The sequence below is a fragment of the Ascaphus truei genome, chromosome 1 (assembly GCF_040206685.1).
Source record: "Ascaphus truei isolate aAscTru1 chromosome 1, aAscTru1.hap1, whole genome shotgun sequence".
Taxonomy (NCBI): domain Eukaryota; kingdom Metazoa; phylum Chordata; class Amphibia; order Anura; family Ascaphidae; genus Ascaphus; species Ascaphus truei.
In genome coordinates, this window is record NC_134483.1 from 544,366,474 (window position 1) to 544,388,265 (window position 21,792).

Genomic DNA, 21,792 nt, shown 5'->3' on the forward strand with positions numbered 1-21,792 from the left:
TTTGCATCTTATATACCGTATCTTCCGAGCTCCTATGTGATGAAGTAACATGTCCCCATTACATATAACACAGCATCTCTTTCCCAAGCCTACTTCTTGCCCGTGTCCCCTATAACTGCCCCTCTCACTGTTGCTGACCACTGTATGGATCAGTAATAATGCCACTGTTACCCCTTCCAAAGACTATCCCGCTAAAAGTCCTTGGGGCTTTTTTCCCATCTGCCCTTATTTCTCCTCCCGTATCTTCAAGGTGATCATGTTCTCATTGCTTTCACTAAGCAATCCACTTATCATCCACTCATGTTCCCATTTCCTCCGTATCTCTCCTGCATCACAGAGAGACGTAGCTGAAAGTTGTGTTCTCAATGTGCTGCTAATTGTATTTTTCTACTCTCCACGGGATGGTTATAGCTGGCAACAAACAGGTTAAAAAGCAGGCTCTCCACTTCAAGCCCCAATCTAGTTAGCAACAGATATTTCAGTAGCAATAATGTGACAACTGCAATATATGGCAGTAATGCATCAAGTCAGTAACTGTAAAACCAGCTCTACTGTTCTTGCAGGCTCTTATAAATTCAGACGGCCCCCAGATGTACTAAGTGGTGCTATGCCATCAGACACTGAGGCCCATTTATAACATGTCCGTGCTGCTCAATTCATTTATTTGAGATTTTTTTTCAAACTTTTTTTACTATTTACTTTGGGTTAAAATATAAGCCCGATGGTAGTCAAATAGCTGCGGGGGTCAGCCTCACCATGGCGGCTAATAGTCACGGGGGTCAGCCTGACTCTGACGGCAAATAGAAAGCAGCACCGTCATTGGAAGATGTGACATCGAGAGATGACGTTCCAGCTTTATGCACATTGGAAACTGGCACAAAATACATGAAGTATCTTGGGAACCAGGGAGGTCCACAGAGTTCACGGGACCATGGCCCAGTGGAGTGGCCCCAGGAAAAAGGGAGGTCCCTGGAGGTCTGGGTCCATGGCTCAGCTCCGATTTGCCCGAGAACCAGCGAGTTCCTTGGAAGTCGAGGTCCATGGCTCAGCTTTCAGTGGCTCTTGGAACCTGGGAGTTTCCTGGAGGTCGGGGTCCATTAATCAGCTCCGAGATGCCCTGCGAACCAGAGAGTTCCCTGGAGGTCGAGGTCCATGGCTCAGCTTTGAGTTGCCCAGGAACCAGGGAGGTCCCTGGAGGTTGGGGGTCCAAAACTCAGCTCTGAGAAGCCCCCACCCCATGTTCAGTTCATATAACAACAAAAATAAAATGGGGATTGCTCCTTTAAACAAATGGACCATAAGGTACAAGCATCTAGTGCTAACGTTATATACTTTGAAAACAGGTGACCTTCGATTTAATCCAACAGCTCCTTGTGACTTTCATACAAGTACAAGTTATATCTACTAAGTGGTCTTTAGCTGCAAGGCAACATGTAGCCCATCCAGATGTCAATGTCTGTCCAATGTCTATACTGTACAACAAAGCACTGTAACATCATTACTATTGTTTAGGATAATGTTATGAGATAAGACATGTAACTTGGCACATTCATGCTTGAAACCATAGCTGTGCGAAGGAACAAGTATCATTGATATACAACACAACCCATGAGGAATCCTTAGTGGCTCATTAGCGATTCAAACCTAATGAAATAGAGCGGCTATGATCCTAGGGTGCCAAGTCACAATTAAAAGGATCACAACGGTGGCCACATTTTATACTCCCATAAAAATTTTAGAACGTATTTTTTTTGTTACAAACTACTGACTAATTTCACAACACAGTGTTTGGAACAAAAGAAAGCAAAGGTAAAAACAACAAGACCAATAAAGGTCAAACACTCTCTTTGGACATCAAGCTCACTGAGGCAAGGGAATAATGACCTTCTTCCTGAGACAGCCTTTCAGCCGCTTACTGAGGCATCCGGTATTCATCGTGGAAGGTGACAGACCTTGGCTGAAGCTATCTACAGCCCTTCCTCACAGCAAACCCTGCTGAGATCATCTGCCCCTGGGATCTGGCAACATGAGATACATTGAGGATTTCTAGCACGTTAAACATTTAGGCTCAAATTTACTCAACAGTCTCCTGTCGTATGACACCTTGGGGCTTCCAGCACCGGAATGTCATACATGGCAGTAGAAGACTTCTTAGTATATATATATACTGTATATGTAGCCATGTAACCTCTGGCTGCTGAATTCCTCTCGGAACCCAGTGACTTGGAACGGCGCTAAACAACAGTGCTGGTGCAGACAAAAAAGTGTAAATGTGAATTATAAGGTGTAACTGAAAATATTCTCAACCTTCACAGGGAATATGTACTGATTCCCTTACAAATAGTGATGCATCCAGGGTAGGAAGGGAGCGATGGTAACAGGAACACCCAAAAGTTTTTGGGAGATAAATAAGAAGCGTTGGTTACAACCTCCTACACTGCACTGAGAAACTCACAAGCAGTTTTCTGTTGGTTTGAGATAATGACCTGAGACATTTCTCTGAGGGACTCTTAAAGATGGTCCCCACTGACCATTTCCTAAAGCAATTTTATTTGGTCACTGAGCCGCATCTATCAGAACTGCCTCAGCGTTATTTGCTCATTTATGTCTATTCCCTCCAGCAAAAGCAGTGTTTATTATATATTTCATGATTTATGTGGATGTTACTTCAAAAATGACTAATATTATTATTATTATCGTTAAATTATAACACGCCAACATATTCCATACCGTGGTATAATGGGGCGTGAAGACAGTAACAATAACATACAGTACACGAATACACTAGGTACGGAGGGCCTGCTCCATGGAGCGTACAATATTTAAGGTAGGTGAAACATAAGGGAAAAGGGATGAAGAAGGTGGGTGTGTTTCTCGAAGCTGCTGGCCATGGAGGAGAAAGCTGGGATGCTCTTTGAGACCTACTGTATGGCATGTTATGGAAGAGGCCAGAGGAAGAGGATTGAGGATATGTAGAGGGCAAGGAATAGATTTCTTTGAAGAAATTAGTTTTCATGTCCCATTGAATATATGAAAGATTAGGGTGAGTGTAAGGGTGTGGGGAAGGTGTGGCATAGCTTAGGACAAGAGAGGTCTTGTTGCTCTATCCTCCAATGTGTGTCTGAGGGTCTTACACACAACTTTTGGTGATCTACCAAATTGTGGTCACAAGGAGATGACTATGGGATTGAGACTTGTTTTTCCCAATACAAATACAATCCAGCTAACATACTGTATGGTCACTTCTTCCTATGCTTAGATCGGGGGACTATTTCAGTGTTACTAGTTAACTGGAGGACCCCAATACTTACTTGGCTGGTGGGTTCATCAACATATGAAAAAATAATAGATCAATATAGTTATAGCATTTTGCAGTATGGACAGGACTCACTGTAGTTGCTTCCCCTCATACAGAGGTAAAGGAAGGGTTCACAGTTTTAGTGTTAGAACCTGCATTTTTGGTTATACCTTGACGTTTGGTGTGCAGGCTTACGACGCTTTGGCCAAAGGGTTTAAATAAATAACCAAGTATTATTGAAGTATTTAAACTTTATACTTATTACCATATATGTTTTGTCAATTGGATGTAGCATTGGGCACCCCTGTCTTTTGTTGTATACATTTGCCACGCTCAGTAGCACGCTTTTTGACATAAATATATATTAATGATATGGTGGGTGTAGGAGTTTGAGCTAGCTGGGAATGTGTGTGTGTTAATATATAAATATAGACAGTGTTCGACAAACCTATACATTTGCTCGCCCCGGGCGAGTGGATTTAACCCCCGGGCGAGTAAATATTGGCCCAAGCAGCACACGTTTGGTACTAGGTGGCGAGTAGATTTTTTGTGTGGCGAGTAGATTTTTTGGTGATTTGTCAACCACTGAATATAAATATATATACATACATACATACATACAAACAAACACACACACACATATATGACAGAGTTAGATTCCTTTTATCACGTGGCTCAAAATCAAATGCTGCATCATTTCATGACTTTTCTCGATCATTCTCCGACCATGTATACAAGCTCTGTCAGTAATGACACTTTTGTCCCTGTGAAGCATCCGCTCCTGTTTGTCCCATCACCCTGTGGACGTAACGCCATTGAAATGTGCTTGGGAATGAGCGCTGCGGGCTTCACTGATATCTGACTGAGAGGCGGAAAGGAAAGCGATGGAACACACTGCAATAAAAGTGAGTGTGAAGCAGTAAATAAGGGATTGCAGCCCCGCGCAGAACGGAGACAGCGGCTGGTGGGAAAGATGTGGAGGTCGGGAATAGAAGTGGCGAGGAGGATGACAGCAGGTCCAAAACATGATCGATGGAGGCAGAGAGAAGCAGACGGAAAGCAAAGGGTGTGAGGGTAAATGGGATAGGGATGAATATAATATCAAACCCCCCCAGGACACACAGCTTCAGCTCCTGTCGGCAGTAATTGCACAGGTCACATCGGGGGCCAGGCGAGCTTATGAGAAATGTCACGCATCACTTTACTGCGAGCAGTCCAGGAAGAACCAGACTTAAAGGTGTCCCTAAATTATTGCTGAGAAAACCGCATTATTTACCCTGTGCAGTATCAAGTCACAGCTACGGCTGGAGACCACTGTGTATTGGAAGTGACAACGTGTATTTTCACTGTGTCTTCGGCTCGTTTCCATAGCTTGATAAAGGAGAGGAAACCTAACAGGGTCATTTATCACAGTCGCTCAGCTGCAAAACTAGTACAAAAACACTGCAGATGTATCAAAGAAACCCCATTGGTTGTATTGGGAAGGTGTTTCCTTGATAACATCGGTTCAGTGGTTTTGCCCCAGTTTTCCAGCTGGCGACTGTGATAAATAACCCCATCCTTTATCAGTATTGATTATTAAATGGGCCAAATCTGTTAGATCAGGGCTCATAGCGTCACCTAAAGCAGTACTGTATAGGACATTAGCTTCCCCGAGGTTAATGCATATCCACAAAGCTCACTATATGCAAACATAGCGGCCGCTGTATATCTCATTAGTATATGCTTTAATGCCACGTTACTGTAGTGCAGGGGTGGGCCAACCCCAGTCTTCAAGGGCCACCAACAGGTCAGGTTTTAAGAGGGATTGGGTAGGGTAAGGGGACCTTGGGTCAACAATAGAGCCACTGATTGAGCCACGTGTGCTGAAGCAGGGATATCCTTAAAATCTGACTTGGTGGTGGCCCTGGAGGACCGGGGGTTGGCCGCCCCTGGTGTAGCGCAATGTTAAGGGTAAGTATGTCTTGGTCTTGCTTCCATCCAGAACCAGAAACCGAGGTTTAACTAAAGAGGTAAATAACACTGGCATAGCGTTGGTTAAATCCTACCTAGCTGTGGTGTTGCACCCCCCCCGACGCTGGAAAAACTCAGTTCCAAGGCCTGGATGTGAGTAACGGCACGTGTAGGTATGATTCGGTAACATTATGTCCCTGTGTTGACTTTATCGGACCGTAGAGGACATGGATGGCCACCAACAGAAATAGTGGGGCCCAGGACAACTGAAAGCAGCAGGTCCCCCATTCCCTCCGCCACACTGTTACCCGTGGCTCCACGTTACGTTATTGGGCTGTGAAGATGGGCATTGAGGCATAAAGTGGTGTTAACCTAGTTTAAAGGAGCAATCTAGGGGGGGTCTTCCAGAGCCGAAACTCACTATTATCAGCTCCAAGGACCAGAGGGTTCCCAAGGTACTTACTGGGAAAGCTACCGCTGCTACTTCCCGAATCTAATTGTGCATCCAATGGAAGCCACAACCAATGACGTGGCAGCTGCCTATTGGTCCGAGATTTGGTAAATATCTCGGAAACCGGGGTATTCTCAAAGATGAAAATAGTGGTGTTTGACTCCTCTCCCCCTCCCCATTTCTCACCCTGTAAAAAGAAGGGGGGGGGGGGTAAAAAAAGAAACGAGTAGGAGGACCTGCTCCTTAAATATCATGTAAATCTAAATCCAAAATACACCAGTAATTCAAAAACCTACAGCACTTACATACGGTACAGGTATAGGCTCTCGTTTCACATGGCTGTGTAACATCTTAAGTGTCCCATAGGAAGTGTCTCTGGAGTTAAATGAGGCATTTAGTTGGAGGTGAAGAATACAAGAGGACTTTTACTCTGCACTTTGTCAACAACTCTTCAACTGTGAGAACCTGGCTATCTAAATGCTCTGAGAAGTTTTACACATCTAAATACTAACCCTCTAGGCTGCTGTGTAACCTTCAGTAATACTCTTACTTCACAGGCCTTATTTATACACCTGCTTCTTCACCTCCTACTCCTCATCCCCTCCAATACCTGGGACCTCTCTCCCTCTCTCCCTGCATCTCACTATGTCCTCCCAGGCCTGAATTATACACCTGCTCTCTCACCTCCTACTCCTCATCTCCGCCAATATCTGTGACCTCTCCCACTCCTACCTCTCTCCTTGCTTCTCATTATACCCTCCCAGGCCTGATTTATACACCTCTCTCACATCCTACTCCTCATCTCCTCCAATACCTTGGACATATCCCCTCCTACCTCTCTCCTTGCATCTCATTATACCCTCCCAGGCCTGATTTATACACCTGCTCTCTCACCTCCGACTCCTCATCTCCTCCAATACCTGGGACCTCTCCCCTCCTACCTCTCTCCCTGCATCTCATTATACCCTCCCAGGCCTGATTTATACACCTGCTCTCTCACCTCCGACTCCTCATCTCCTCCAATACCTGGGACCTCTCCCCTCCTACCTCTCTCCCTGCATCTCATTATACCCTCCCAGGCCTGATTTATACACCTGCTCTCTCACCTCCTACTCCTCATCTCCCCCAATACCTGGGACCTCTCCCCTCCTACCACTCTCCCTGCATCTCATTATACCCTCCCAGGCCTGATTTATACACCTCTCTCTAACCTACTCCTCATCTCCTCCGATACCTGGGACCTCTCCCCTCCCACCTCTCTCCCTGCATCTCATTATACCCTATCAGGCCTGATTTATACACCTGCTCTCACCTCTCCCATCATTCCACTTAGATTGTAAGCTCTCCGGGGCTGGGATTTCCTTTCCTATTGTCTGACTTTGCTGCGCTTCTTGTATTATGATAATTCCCTGTGCTGTACTGTCTGAGCACACCATCAGCGCTATGTACTGCACCGACACACTTTATTCGAGCAAATACCCAGTATGTACCTGGCAGATACCTGGAATGCGCCGCTCCTCACCTATGACAAGCCCCGTTGCGTTTGCCTTCCCAGCCACGGTTCATGCCTGGCTGACGGGCGGCTGATCTGTTAAATGATAATGATTAGGATTTAATAGGCTACAATGCTTTGCGTGTCTACCAGATGGCATAAATTCATGAATTGTAATGCAGTATATATATATATATATACTGTGCAGTATTGCAGCCAGCGGGAATAAAATGCTTCAATCCCTGCCTGGAAAATATTGCAATGCACTCGGGCAGAAAACAGTCACAAACCTCAATACACCCGGGTATACCCGAATTCGTGGGACTAGCCGAGCTCGAATAAAGTGTGTCGCCAGTGTACATAACATAAAGATACACAGACAATGAGAAGCATCCCACAGAATGAATGATGCATTCACTTCCATGTAACTTCCAGGAGCTGTATTTCCACCGTTGCCGTTCTCACCGCGGTTAATATCAGGGGAGAATCAGATAATGACTTTTCTGTTACTATCACTTCCCTTGCTCCAATCTGAAGATGTGATACCCCGCCCAGACCATAATACTTACATTGCTCCCAGATACACGAAACATATAAAGAAAAACCCTGTCCCCACATGCATAATCCAGTCACAAATATCCCCGCTGAAACTGGTAATATGATCATTATGGGTATTTACTGTATATAAATACACCGGGAAATGGAGAGAGCGTCACCTGATTGATTTTTAATTCATTACTTACCCTTTCTAAATATACTACAAATACTATTTTTATTTATTCTACCTCTTTGTTGGAATTTGATTATTTATTGATGTAGCATTTTTAATAGCTTACACTACTGCTGAAGGAGCGGCTCAGTGAGTGACGACATTGACTGCTACACAACACTGACACTGCTAACACAACAACACAACACTGACCCTCCTAACACAACAACAAGGCACTGACACTGCTAACACAACAACACAACACTGACTCTGCTAACACAACACAACACTGACTCTACTAACACAACAATACGACACTGACTCTGCTAACAGAACAACACAACACTGACTCTGCTAACACAACAACACAACACTGACTCTGTGAACACAAAACACAACACTGACTCTGCTAACACTACAACACAACACTGACTCTGCGAACACAAAACATAACACTGACCCTCCTAACACAACAATACGACACTGAGTCTGCTAACACAACAACACAACATTGGCTCTGCTAACACAACAACACAACACTGACTCTGCTAACACAACAACACAACACAACACTGACTCTGCTAACACAACAACACGACACTGAGTTTGAAGCCAGGTCCAAATCCTGGTGTCAGCTCTTTATGACCTTGTGTGATTCACGTTATCTCCCAGTGCATCAGGCCCCTACAACAGATTGTAAGCTCTGCGGGGCAGGGACTGGGCCTGCACACATGTAATGTACCACGCAGAACAGTGCTGTATGGAATAACATGTATTATTGAACCCGTGCTGTTGTGATATGAGTAATACATGTCAGACAGTGCAGGGATAGAGTTAACGGCGGCTGCTGTATCCAGCCCAGTGTTTCGTGTGCTGAAGGACTCTGGGCTCGTCACAGTTACAGGAAAGTGAGTCCATGAGCACAGGCCATTTGTCATTGTTAAGAGACCTGTCTTAGGTTTGTTTGCCGGGCTCCCTGGGAGCCGCCCCCTCCGTTCCCCTAGCAGCGGCTCGTGTTCTGCACAGGTAATAGTACCACTGCTAGTTTCACTGTCTTTCTCTCCCACCTCAGCCCCTGAGCATTAACTTGGGCCGTCCTAATTCATGTGGCTAAACACATAGCTTCTGTGCTGGGCTTGCTGCCTCTCATTGGTCCAAGCATTATCAAACATTATATATGTAGCCAGGCTCCCTGTGGTCCTCCTTACCTCCGCTACGAGCGGGGGACTTGCCGGTTAGCCCGGGAAGTTGCAGGGGCGATCAATACGGTCGCTGAAGCACCCCGGCGGGATGCCGGTAAGGGCACCGCCATCAGTGTAGTTGCGCATGCGCAGTATCTTATTGCTGCAGGCAACTTGTAACACGGCTCCGCGCAGGGACTACAAGTCCCATGAGCCTCTGGGAAAGATGCGCATGCGTAGGGGACTCACTATAGCGGCGGCGATTACCTAGATAGGCTCTGCAAGGGAAGTACAGTTCCCAGGAGCCCTAGAGGCTGCCGATCACCTGGGCAGACACAGCCAATAGGGCGGCCCGGATCTCCTGCTCATGAAGAGAAACATTTGGCGCGCTCAGCGGGACTACGCCAGTTGGAGCCAGGACAGAGAAGGGGAAGGTAGGGTCTGAGTGTCAGTGGCACCCAGACTAGGCCAGAGTTCCCCCCTTATGTCCCAGATAGGCTCCACTCAAGTTGAGTTTGTGGTTGCTTTAGGGAAGGCACTTCCTCATTTTACTGCTTAGTGTCAGGGAAATAGTGAAGACGCCGTGCGGTGACTTGCGGCCTGTGATATGGGACCAGACAACCTTCATCGTGAAAGACTCTTTATGGTGATACCATCCAGCGGGAGTTCACCCCACATGGAGGCGGACGCCATCGTGGGCGGCGACCTCGCTGGATCAGCGGATCCCTATTGCTAAGTCGGCCGCACCAAGTACTTGAGTACTCGGCAGGTACCTCAACTAAGTGCACCAACAGTTTACGGGGTACTGCTACTCTATACACTTCTGGGTGGACTCGGACATTGGGATAAGGACATCAGGGTGCCTAGCACCCAATGTACTGTGGGGACACTCACTGGTGGTGCTGGGTTGGGTGTGCATTATACTGTACTGTATTGTGTGTGTGTTGTTGTACTGGTTATTAGTATTGCCTAGTAAATGCTGTTACATATGTTACATATGGTCATATGGTCTTGGGAGGGGCTATCCCACTCTGTGTGGATCCTTCCCAGGTGGAGTCGCTATTAGTATACTCGTTACATACACCCCAGGCTCCCAGTGGTGTAGGATCAGGCCTCCTGTTTGCAACTCAGGTAATAGCAGCACACATGGTCACCCTATACACGGGGGAAAGAAAACAAGAAGAAAAAACAGGCGCACTCCTAGTGTGATAAAGTATGAAACAGTATTTATGGGATTGTAAAATATAAAAAGCGCACTCACAAACAGAGTAAAAATAATAGCATTTATGAGATATACTCAGTCGCCTTGAAGCTGTGAAGAGAATGTATCAGCCTGTCCCGTTGGTGCCACCTCTGGTGTATCCATTGGTTCAGCAAGGTGCACAGGAGCCACCGCAGCCATATGATGTAATAATTAGCAACACGGTCAGAGACTCCCTCCAGATACACCTCCCACAGCTCTCACTGCTCACCAGCAGGCAACTGCAAAACCGGAAGCGACAGCAGTCCCAAGCAAAATAGCAACAGCTCCAAGGTACTCTCTCCGTTCGTGCAGTAATGTCAGCCACAAACTTGCCTCTTTGGGAAACGCCCTACGTGTTTCGTCACGAAGTCCTAAGTGACGAAACGCAGCAAAACTCCAGTGAACTAAGTACATTTTTTGAAATTTCAACTGACATCTGGTTTTTATTTAATTTTTTATGTTTCATATTTTTTATTTTTGCTATAGATTTCAGTTGTTTTTATCACAAATTCGCCCTTTTGGGGATTCTTTGGTCAATAGCCTTGTTAACTCTATCTGATTTACCCAGCTGATTTATCCTTATCAAGCTTCCTAAGGCGCTACTCCAATTTGTTAGTTTTATATATATATATATATTTTTTCCGGACTACAATCTGGTAAAATCTACTATATATATATATATATATATATATATATATATATATATACAGTGTTCGACAAACCTATACATTTGCACGCCCCGGGCGAGTGGATTTAACATCGTGGCGAGCTCCTATTGGCCCAAGCAGCACACGTGTGGTACTAGGTGGCGAGTAGATTTTTTTTGTTCGGCAAGTAGATTTTTTGGTGATTTGTCGACCACTGTATATATATATATACATATACACACATAAATTATATACACACACACACTATACTCACTGTCCACTATAATCCTTACAGTGTTTTGTCTATGGCTTAAATACAGTAAAGCTAGAAGTGAACAACTCTCCCATCCTAAACACACATCTGCCCACCCCCAACTCTCCCATCCTAAACACACATCTGCCCACCCCCAACCCTCCCATCCTAAACACATCTCCCACCCCTCCCATCCTAAACACACATCTCCCCCACCCCTCCCATCCTAAACACATCTCCCACCCCTCCCATCCTAAACACACATCTCCCCCCCCACCCCTCCCATCCTAAACACATCTCCCACCCCTCTCACCCTAAACACACATCTCCCCACCCACCCCTCCAATCCTAAACACACATCTCCCCCACCCCTCCCATCCTAAACACATCTCCCACCCCTCCCATCCTAAACACAAATCTCCCCCCCACCCCTCCCATCCTAAACACATCTCCCACACCTCCCATCCTAAACACACATCTCCCCCCCACCCCTCCAATCCTAAACACACATCTCGCCCACCCCTCCCATCCTAAAAACACATCTTCCCCCCCTCCCATCCTAAACACACATCTCACCCACCCCTCCCATCCTAAAAACACATCTTCCCCCCCTCCCATCCTAAACACACATCTGCCCACCCCCAACCCTCCCATCCTAAACACACATCTCCCCCCCACCCCTTCCATCCTAAAAACACATCTTCCCCCCTCCCATCCTAAACACACATCTCGCCCACCCCTCCCATCCTAAAAACACATCTTCCCCCCCTCCCATCCTAAACACACATCTGCCCACCCCCAACCCTCCCATCCTAAACACACATCTCCCCCCCCCCACCCCTAACACACATCTCCCCCACCCTCCCATCCTAAAAACACATCTGCCCCCTCCCATCCTAAACACACATCTCCCCCCCATCCCTCCCACCCTAAACACACTTCTCCCTCCCACCCCTCCCATACTAAACACAAATATCCCCCCACCACTCCCATCCTAAACACACATCTCCCACCCCACCCCCTCATCCTAAACACACATCTCCCACCCCACCCCTCTCATCCTAAACACACATCTCCCCCCACCCCTACCATCATAAATACACATCTCCCACCCCTCCCCTCTCCCATCCTAAACACTCATTTCCCCCCACCACTCCAATCCTAAAAACACATCTCCCCCACCCCTCCCATCCTAAACACACATCTCCCCCACCCCTCCCATCCTAAACACACAGCTCCCCCCACCCATCCTAAACACTCATTTCCCCCCACCCATCCTAAACGCTCATTTCCCCCCACCCCTCCAATCCTAAACACACTTCTCCCCTCCACCCCTCCCATCCTAAACACACATCTCCCCCCACCCCTCCAATCCTAAACACACATCTCCCCCCACCGCTCCCATCCTAAACACACATCTCCCCCCACCCCTCCAATCCTAAACACACTTGTATTGTATGTCTTTATTTATATAGCGCCATACTGTAAATGTACATAGCGCTTCACAGTAGTGATACATATCATATAAATAACAAATAATATAAATCAGGTCATGGGAATAAGTGCTTCAGACATAAAAGTAACATTAAGGAAGAGGAGTCCCTGCTCCGAGGAGCTTACAATCTAATTGGTAAGTAGGGATAACGTACAGAGACAGTAGGAGGGAGTTCTGGTAAGTGCGTCTGCAGGGGGCCAAGCTTTATGTATCATGTGTCCAGGATTATCCAGTGCTATCCATATGCTTCTTTAAGCAAATGTGTCTTAAGGTGGGTCTTAAGGTGGGTCTTAAAGGTGGATAGAGAGGGTGCTAGTTGGGTACTGAGGGGAAGGGCATTCCAGAGGTGCGGGGCAGAAAGTGAGAAAGATTTAAGGCGGGAGAGAGCTTTAGATACAAAGGGGGTAGAAAGAAGACATCCTTGAGAAGAACGCAAGAGTCGGGATGGTGCATAACGAGAAATTAGGGCTGAGATGTAAGGAGGAGCAGAAGAGTGTAAAGCTTTAAAACTGAGGAGGAGAATTGAGTGTGAGATACGGGGTTTGATCGGAAGCCCTCCACCCCTCCCATCCTAAACACACATCTCCCCCACACCCCTCCCATCCTAAACACACATCTCCCACCTCTCCCCTCAACAAAGAGAGAGAAAATAAATAAACCATTTGGGCTTTTACTGGCTCTGACCTGTCACAATTTGATGAATGGCTTCAATTTGGCAGCTGCTTTAAGCTGTCACTCCTGATCAAACGACCTTGTGTCCCTATGGAACCTGTTTCTGCCCATAGACATTACCGTCAATTTACAGGTCTGGAAGTGTGGGATAAAGGGGGGGAGAGGAAAGGGGGGGGGATGCGGGGAAAGGGGGGGGATGCAGGGAAAGGGGGGGGGTGGAGAATATGGGTTCTGGGAGAGGGAGATGATCCAAATCACAATGCCTGAAAAAGCCCTTCCACTGTGTACTATTGTTCTTCTACAATGTATGTATATCTTTATATAGCGCCCACACTGTACTCAGTGCTTCACAAGAGAGACAACACAGCACATGGAATTATAGTACAATAAGTAAAACAAACACAATCAGACAAAAGGAAAGGGAATCCCTGCACCAGAGAGCTTACACTCTAAGTGCTGGGAGACTCACAGAGACAACAGGTGAACATTTTCCCGAAGTACTACGCCTTCAACCATTGGACTTAGCTGGAGACACAATGGGTCGTATTCAATACTACCGCACGGAAAGCTGCTGTGTGTGAGATTACAGGCCCGCACACATCTACTTTATTAATACTCTAAGGCAGCGGTGCGCAAACTGGGGGGCACTACCCCCATGGGGGGGCGCGAGACTGCCTGCGGGGGGGGGGGCGGGGTTTACAAAGGCCCTGCGCGCTTCCCAAAGGCACTTAAATTAAGTGCCGGGGGAGCTGCAGGGCCTCTGTAAGCCTTTACTTACCTTGGCTGTGGTGGCTTCCTTCCCGCGTTGCCATCAAATGACGCCGCGAGGTCATGTCGCCGGTTAAGGGGGTGGGGGGGGGGTGAGGAGACCGTCGGCAGGGGAGGCGCAGGGAAAAAAGTTTGCGCCCCCCTGCTCTAAGGGGTAGATCCTCTGAGGGCCATTAAATCTGGAGAAAAGGGGTTGACAGAGCAACCAAAAGAAACCTATGTGCACTCACTATGACCAATTGAGGGCTGAGAAGTATTCAATCCTAGGGTATAATCCACAAAGCAACTTCACAAAAGGAGAGCGGTAGTATCTCTATTTATTTATCCATGAAATCTGGGCCATTATCGTGACGTTACATAAAGAGGCAGCGTCCGTTAGTTTTCCTCAGTTTAACGGGTATCTACAAAGCTAATGATCTGCAAAAACCGCGGGCGTTCGGCAAACTAGCGTCGTTACTTTAGCTGCGTTACCGGGGATTGTCGTTGCGCAGAGACGCGTTAACCGATACACCGCGTATGCGCATTGACAAAACTATAACATCCGTTCTCATTAGCATGTGTGTTACAGACAACAAAAATAACAAAACTGTTACTGCATGTGTTACTGCGTGTTTCTACGTGTGTTACTGCATGTGTTACTGCGTGTTACTGCGTGTTTCTACATGTGTTACTGCATGTGTTACTGCGTGTTACTGCGTGTGTTTCTGCGTGTGTTACTGCGTGTGTTTCTGCGTGTGTTACTGCGTGTGTTTCTGCGTGTGTTACTGCGTGTGCTACTGCGTGTGTTTCTGCGTGTGTTACTGCGTGTGTTTCTGCGTGTGTTTCTACGTGTGTTACTGCGTGTTTCTATGTGTGTTACTGTGTGTGTTACTGTGTGTGTTTCTGCGTGTGTTTCTGCGTGTGTTTCTGCGTGTGTTACTGCGTGTGCTACTGCGTGTGTTTCTGCGTGTGTTTCTGCGCGTGTTTCTGCGCGTGTTACTGCGTGTGTTTCTGCGTGTGTTTCTACGTGTGTTACTGCGTGTTTCTGCGTGTGTTCCTGCGTGTGTTACTGCGTGTGTTTCTGCGTGTGTTACTGCGTGTGTTACTGCGTGTGTTTCTGCGTGTGTTTCTGCGTGTGTTACTGCGTGTGTTACTGCGTGTGTTTCTGCGTGTGTTTCTGCGTGTGTTTCTGCGTGTGTTTCTACGTGTGTTACTGCGTGTGTTTCTACGTGTGTTACTGTGTGTGTTACTGCGCGTTACTGCGTGTTTTTCTGTGTGTTTCTGCGTGTGTTTCTACGTGTGTTACTGCGTGTGTTTCTATGTGTGTTACTGCATGTGTTTCTATGTGTGTTACTGCGTGTTTCTACGTGTGTTTCTACGTGTGTTACTGCGTGTGTTTCTACGTGTGTTTCTACGTGTGTTACTGTGTGTGTTACTGCATGTTACTGCGTGTGTTTCTGCGTGTGTTACTGCGTGTGTTTCTACGTGTGTTACTGCGTGTGTTACTGCGTGTGTTTCTGCGTGTGTTTCTATGTGTGTTTCTACGTGTGTTTCTGCGTGTGTTTCTGCGTGTGTTTCTACGTGTGTTACTGCGTGTGTTACTGCGTGTGTTACTGCGTGTGTTTCTGCGTGTGTTTCTGCGTGTGTTTCTGCGTGTGTTTCTACGTGTGTTACTGCGTGTGTTTCTGCGTGTGTTACTGCGTGTGTTATTGCGTGTGTTACTGTGTGTGTTACTGCGTGTGTTACTACGTGTGTTACTGCGTGTGTTTCTGCGTGTGTTTCTGCGTGTGTTACTGCGTGTGTTACTGCGTGTGTTTCTGCGCGTGTTTCTGCGTGTGTTACTGTGTGTGTTACTGCGTGTGTTTCTACGTGTGTTACTGCGTGTGTTACTGCGTGTGTTACTGCGTGTGTTTCTGCGTGTGTTACTGCGTGTGTTACTGCGTGTGTTACTACGTGTGTTACTGCGTGTTACTGCGTGTGTTTCTGCGTGTGTTACTGCGTGTGTTACTGCGTGTGTTACTGCGTGTGTTTCTGCGTGTGTTTCTACGTGTGTTACTGTGTGTGTTACTGCGTGTGTTACTACGTGTGTTACTGCGTGTGTTACTGCGTGTTACTGCGTGTGTTTCTGCGTGTGTTACTGCGTGTGTTACTGCGTGTGTTACTACGTGTGTTACTGCGTGTGTTACTGCGTGTTAATGCGTGTGTTTCTGCGTGTGTTACTGCGTGTGTTACTGCGTGTGTTTCTGCGTGTGTTACTGCGTGTGTTACTGCGTGTGTTACTGCGTGTGTTACTGCATGTGTTTCTGCGTGTGTTAGTGTGTGTGTTACTGCGTGTGTTACTACGTGTGTTACTGCGTGTGTTACTGCGTGTTACTGCGTGTGTTACTGTGTGTGTTACTGCGTGTGTTACTACGTGTGTTACTGCGTGTGTTACTGCGTGTTACTGCGTGTGTTTCTGCGTGTGTTACTGCGTGTGTTACTGCGTGTGTTACTGCGTGTGTTACTGCGTGTGTTACTGCGTGTGTTTCTGCGTGTGTTACTGCGTGTGTTACTGCGTGTGTTACTACGTGTGTTACTGCGTGTGTTACTGCGTGTGTTTCTGCGTGTGTATAAAAGTTTTGCATTGGGCCCATCTCATGTCCTTTCCCGGGAAATGTGGGGTATTGTTTGTCTCAGCACATTGGGACTGGGCTTCACCCCCAGCAGACGGTGATATATAAAAGGAGCAGGGTGATGGCTGCAGTTAGTAGATCTCTTACCTTGGGTAACCTCTCGGGGTCTCCCGGGTGCCGCGGGACCACCTTCTGTAGCCTCTGGAACCCATAGTCAATGGTCGGCTCATTCAGTGCTGCAGAGAATAGAGAGGGCGCGAGTTACTGTGCGTGCCGAGTATGTCTGGCTCACAAGGCAGAGCAACCAATACTAACGGGATTACGGGCCAGATCTACTAAGTGGCGCTATTCAGTAGACATCTTCCAATGCAGAAGACACATTCCAGCCCGTCCAAGTGACAGTACGGTGTCTCCAGGTGGCTGCTGCATCCACTGGAGCTCCAGACGGCACATACATAGTCATACACTACAAGAATAATACATGCTCCTTACATCGTGCTTGCAGTGTACTTAGCACTGTACATAGAAGGTTACAGGTATGGTGGCGGATTTCCCATTTGGCCCGGGCCAAGGGCGGCAAATATGGGGGTGGAAAAAATGTCTGCCCACATACACTTTTGCCGCGCTCTCGAGCCTGATGGGGAGTCACTTACCCGCCGCCCTCCCCTCCTTCTGAACCGCAGCGGGCGTCACCACATGGCGTCTCGTTTCCGTAGCAAATGCGATGTTGCAGCGTCAAATGACGGCATGACGTGCGTTACCATGGCAACACGACGCCGTCACATCGGGGATGTCCGCGGCGCCCTTTGACGCTGCGGTTTAGAAGGAAGGGGGGGGCGCCACAGCTAAGTGCCACGGTGCGGCGGCTTTTCATACCCGGCGCTGTACGGGTACAATGAGTGGCTGCTCCATAGAGTGTAGTATGAGTAACACAGAGACTCGCCCAAGGCCAGAAGGAGACTCTGGGACTCCAAGCGTCTTCTCCCATTCTCATAATACGTTTCCCCTGTGTCTCGTTCCGCTGCACGGGATCCTTACCGGGGCCATTCACCGGGCGGCCCCGGTGTGACCCTCTCTGCCCCGGCTAGTTTCATACCGGCGGCTGCTGCAGCGCGGTGCTATTTCTTCACATAGAAACTCACCAGTAAGTCGCGGTAATGTAACTATATATGGTGCGGAGGTTATGAACACTGGCGACTCGATGACAGGTCTGTCCGTGCACATAGGATGACATTACAATACCACGGGGCCCCTTCACGTGGCCCCGGGGGAGAAATAGTGTAAGAGCCCTGTTCTACAGTAACACAATCACAAATGTCCTGCATATAAATCTATACAACTCCGGCAAGCGCAGGCAGGATGTCCGGGAAGCGCAGTGTGTCAGGTCCCGCGCCCGGGAACCTCTCTCCCGCACTAACGGGGATACATAAAGTACCCCGCGTACAGATGCAGCAAGACGTACCGGGGGAAGCTGCGGAACCACCGCTCCCCGGAGCCGGAGGATTATCGCTGAGGGGGTAAGCAGGGACCCCCCACCCCTCGCAGTGCGTCCGCGGCAGAACTCTCTCCGAAGCAGCCGCCCCTCCGGAGACTCAGTCTCACTACACCTGCACTTAGATCCCTTTGCCCGTGGTGCCAGCGTGTGATATGGGACCGGTTAAATGGGGCGATAGGGGGCGCTGCACGGGATATTTGGGGTGCTGCAATTGTTCTGCGTGATGCCATCATCCTGTTTCCTTTCTGTGCTTCAGTTAAACTGCCCGCTGCTGCCCGAGCGTGTGGCAGTCTGACCTGCCACGGAAACTGCAGCCACGTGAGCAGCTTGCAAAGAGGTTCCTTACAAGTGACGCTAACATTACAAAAAGGATGGTTATTCATATTATCATGGGTTTTCCGAGCGACGGGCCAAACCGGGTGTGTGAGAGCAGAACCTACCAGAACCGTACGTTACCCAGACCCGGAACATTTTCAGAACCTACACCAAAACTTAAAAGTTCTTGAGAACCAAAACCGGACCACCAAGCCAGTTTGGAGACGTGGGCACTTTCACTCATCTTTTGGTTTTGATTCTAAAAATTGCTCACGATTCGGTATGGGACGTGGTTTGGGACGTGGTTTTGGATGTGGTTTGGGACGTGGTTTGGGACGTGGTTTGGGAAGTGATGTCAGTTCTGAACATGTTTTAGTTTTGCCAAACGTGAGTTCCCCCCCCTCCGTTTTTACCAAATTATGGGGGAAAAAACATTAACAAAAAATCAGGACATTGGTGAAATATCCCGAATAAAAATGCCTATAATATAATTATACAGGAATTGTAACGAAAAATAACTAAAATGCTTTTAATGATGAAAAAAAGGTACAGTGAGACAATGTGACCCTGTCTCCCCGCTTCCACTGACCTAATGCAGGGGTGGCCAACGCCAGTCCTCAAGGGCCACCAACAGGTCAGGTTTTAATGATATCCCTGCTTTAGCACAGGTGGCTCAATCAGTGACTCTGAGCCACTGATTGAGCGCAGAGATATCCTCAAACCCTGATCTCTTGGTGGCCCTTGAGGAGTGGAGTTGGATACTCAACGACTGAGCCACTGATTGTGCTGAAGCAGGGATATACTGAAAACCCAACCTGTTGGTGGCCCTTGAGGACTGGAGTTGGCCATCCCTGGTTTAGAAGACATGGGCCATGATGCTGCTGTAATGTAAAGTGCAGTAATACACATGTCACCGTACCCTGCCCTAACAGTGTCACGTGGCCGGGCAATGAGCGCAAAGCGCCGCCGTGCCCACTGATTTCCACGAGAAGACGGCAATACGCGGTTGTGTCTTTAACCCGGTGGTTGCCAGAAGGGCCCCCCAACACAGGCATGCAAGGGGTTAAATAGATTTGCTGCCCCCCCCCTGCTGCTTCAGCTCGCCTTATCCCCCTCCTTCCACCTGTCCCTACCCCCCTGATATAATTAGTCTGTGGTATCTTTTTCCCAGCACATGATCAATAACCGTTTTCCTTCTCAGCAGCCTATGAGTAATGGTATGATGAGATCCGAAGGGGGGGGGGTTACACGACCTCTGACCTCCTCCCCCCCTCTCGCCCACCCCCTCCACACAGTACCACCTGACTCCATTACTGACTGCGATGAAGATAGATTGCCTGATTTAGACTAAACATATGTTGCGATCCGACCCCCAAGCGCTGCTTTTCACTCCAGTAATTTGTATTGATTGGAGAGTCAGCCCCTCTCCCCCCCTCTCCCCTCCTCTCCCCCCTCTCCACACAGTGAGATGGGGGGGGGGGGAGGCTTGGCATCTAAGATGATGCATTTCTGTGCAGCCAGCAATTAACCCCTTTGCTGCCAGATGGCTTCTCAAATACGCGGCAGCTCTTCTACAGTATGTGGCAGCAAATATACAGAGCTTCTATGTGTAGTAACTAATGCTCGGGTGTCCCTACTATTACAAATATGCACAGCTTCTATGTGTAGTAACTAACGCTCGGGTGTCCCTACTATTACAAATATGCACAGCTTCTATGTGTAGTAACTAATGCTCGGGTGTCCCTACTATTACAAATATGCACAGCTTCTATGTGTAGTAACTAACGCTCGGGTGTCCCTACTATTACAAATATGCACAGCTTCTATGTGTAGTAACTAACGCTCGGGTGTCCCTACTATTACAAATATACACAGCTTCTATGTGTAGTAACTAACGCTCGGGTGTCCCTACTATTACAAATATACACAGCTTCTATGTGTAGTAACTAACGCTCGGGTGTCCCTACTATTACAAATATACACAGCTTCTATGTGTAGTAACTAACGCTCGGGTGTCCCTACTATTACAAATATGCACAGCTTCTATGTGTAGTAACTAACGCTCGGGTGTCCCTACTATTACAAATATACACAGCTTCTATGTGTAGTAACTAACGCTCGGGTGTCCCTTCTACTATTAATATTGTTTATTTATAACACGCAAACATTGTCCGTAGTGCAGTACAATGGGGCCAGACGTAGGAAGCGCTAACAATTTAATATCAACATTAACATGCACTCGTACAGAAGGTAAGGAGTGTCCGCATCAAGGAGCTCACCATCAATAAGACTATATCTATAGCCAACAATCTATAAGACTATATCTATAGCCACAATCTATAAGACTATATCTATAGCCACAATCTATAAGACTATATCTATAGCCACAATCTATAAGACTATATCTATAGCCTATGATCTATGACTATGTCTATTGCCTACGATCTATAAGACTAATGTCTAATTACTAATCATCACTAGAATATCATTCCAATATTTACTAACTAACCAGCACTAAAAATGTCATGACTATGTCTAGGTAAAGAAGGGTGGGAGCCGTGCTGGTCCTTTCTTCCTTGTAGTAACAGAGCAGGGAGAGGGAGTAGGAGGGAGAGGGAGTAGGAGGGAGAGGGAGTAGGAGGGAGAGGGAGTAGGAGGGAGAGGGAGTAGGAGGGAGAGGGAGTGGGACCTCTCAGGGTTCTGCATACCCGATGAAATCTTGTAACATATCAACTACTTGTTGGTCCAATAAAAAGCACCATACCCCCTGCTCCCTCCCCCTCCTCTGTTTCTGCATTACTATGTTTAGAAACAGAAAACAAACAATGAGTATCTTCCATCAGTCCCCAAACTATCATTACTCACCCATTGTAAATCTGCAGGCAAGTATTGTGAGTAACAAGATGCAAATTAGCACAATGACCGTGACACATTTTAGCTTCCTAAAAAAGTATGGAATGTGCTTTTTAAATGTGGATAAAACAGATAAAAAAAGTGTAGCTCCTATCTGTGTATAGTAAGTAAATAACCAATAAGTTATGGTGAGTGAAAAGGCGACAAGAAACCTCCACCGTTAGCATATAGCCAATAAAGAATATAACTTGTGAGTACATTCACATGTCTTAGACAGGTCTGCAACCCTGCCTTTCACCATTATCACCTAGTATACAGTGCTCCCACTGCAGCAAGGGATTCTGGGAAATGACATGCAAATGAGCACACACTGTGT

The 21,792-nt window shown here is 47.4% G+C and overlaps 1 protein-coding gene across 2 annotated transcripts in view; it reads right to left on the reverse strand.

The window, feature by feature from the left end:
* LOC142467830 (transcription factor COE3-like) overlaps positions 1 to 21,792 on the reverse strand; it is a 259,166-nt gene that overhangs the window by 18,593 nt on the left and 218,781 nt on the right. For both annotated transcript variants that reach the window (XM_075573731.1, XM_075573722.1), the window contains exon 11: positions 16,901 to 16,989. In XM_075573731.1, the coding sequence (XP_075429846.1) occupies positions 16,901 to 16,989 (89 nt within the window). The remainder of the gene's footprint in view (positions 1 to 16,900; positions 16,990 to 21,792) is intronic.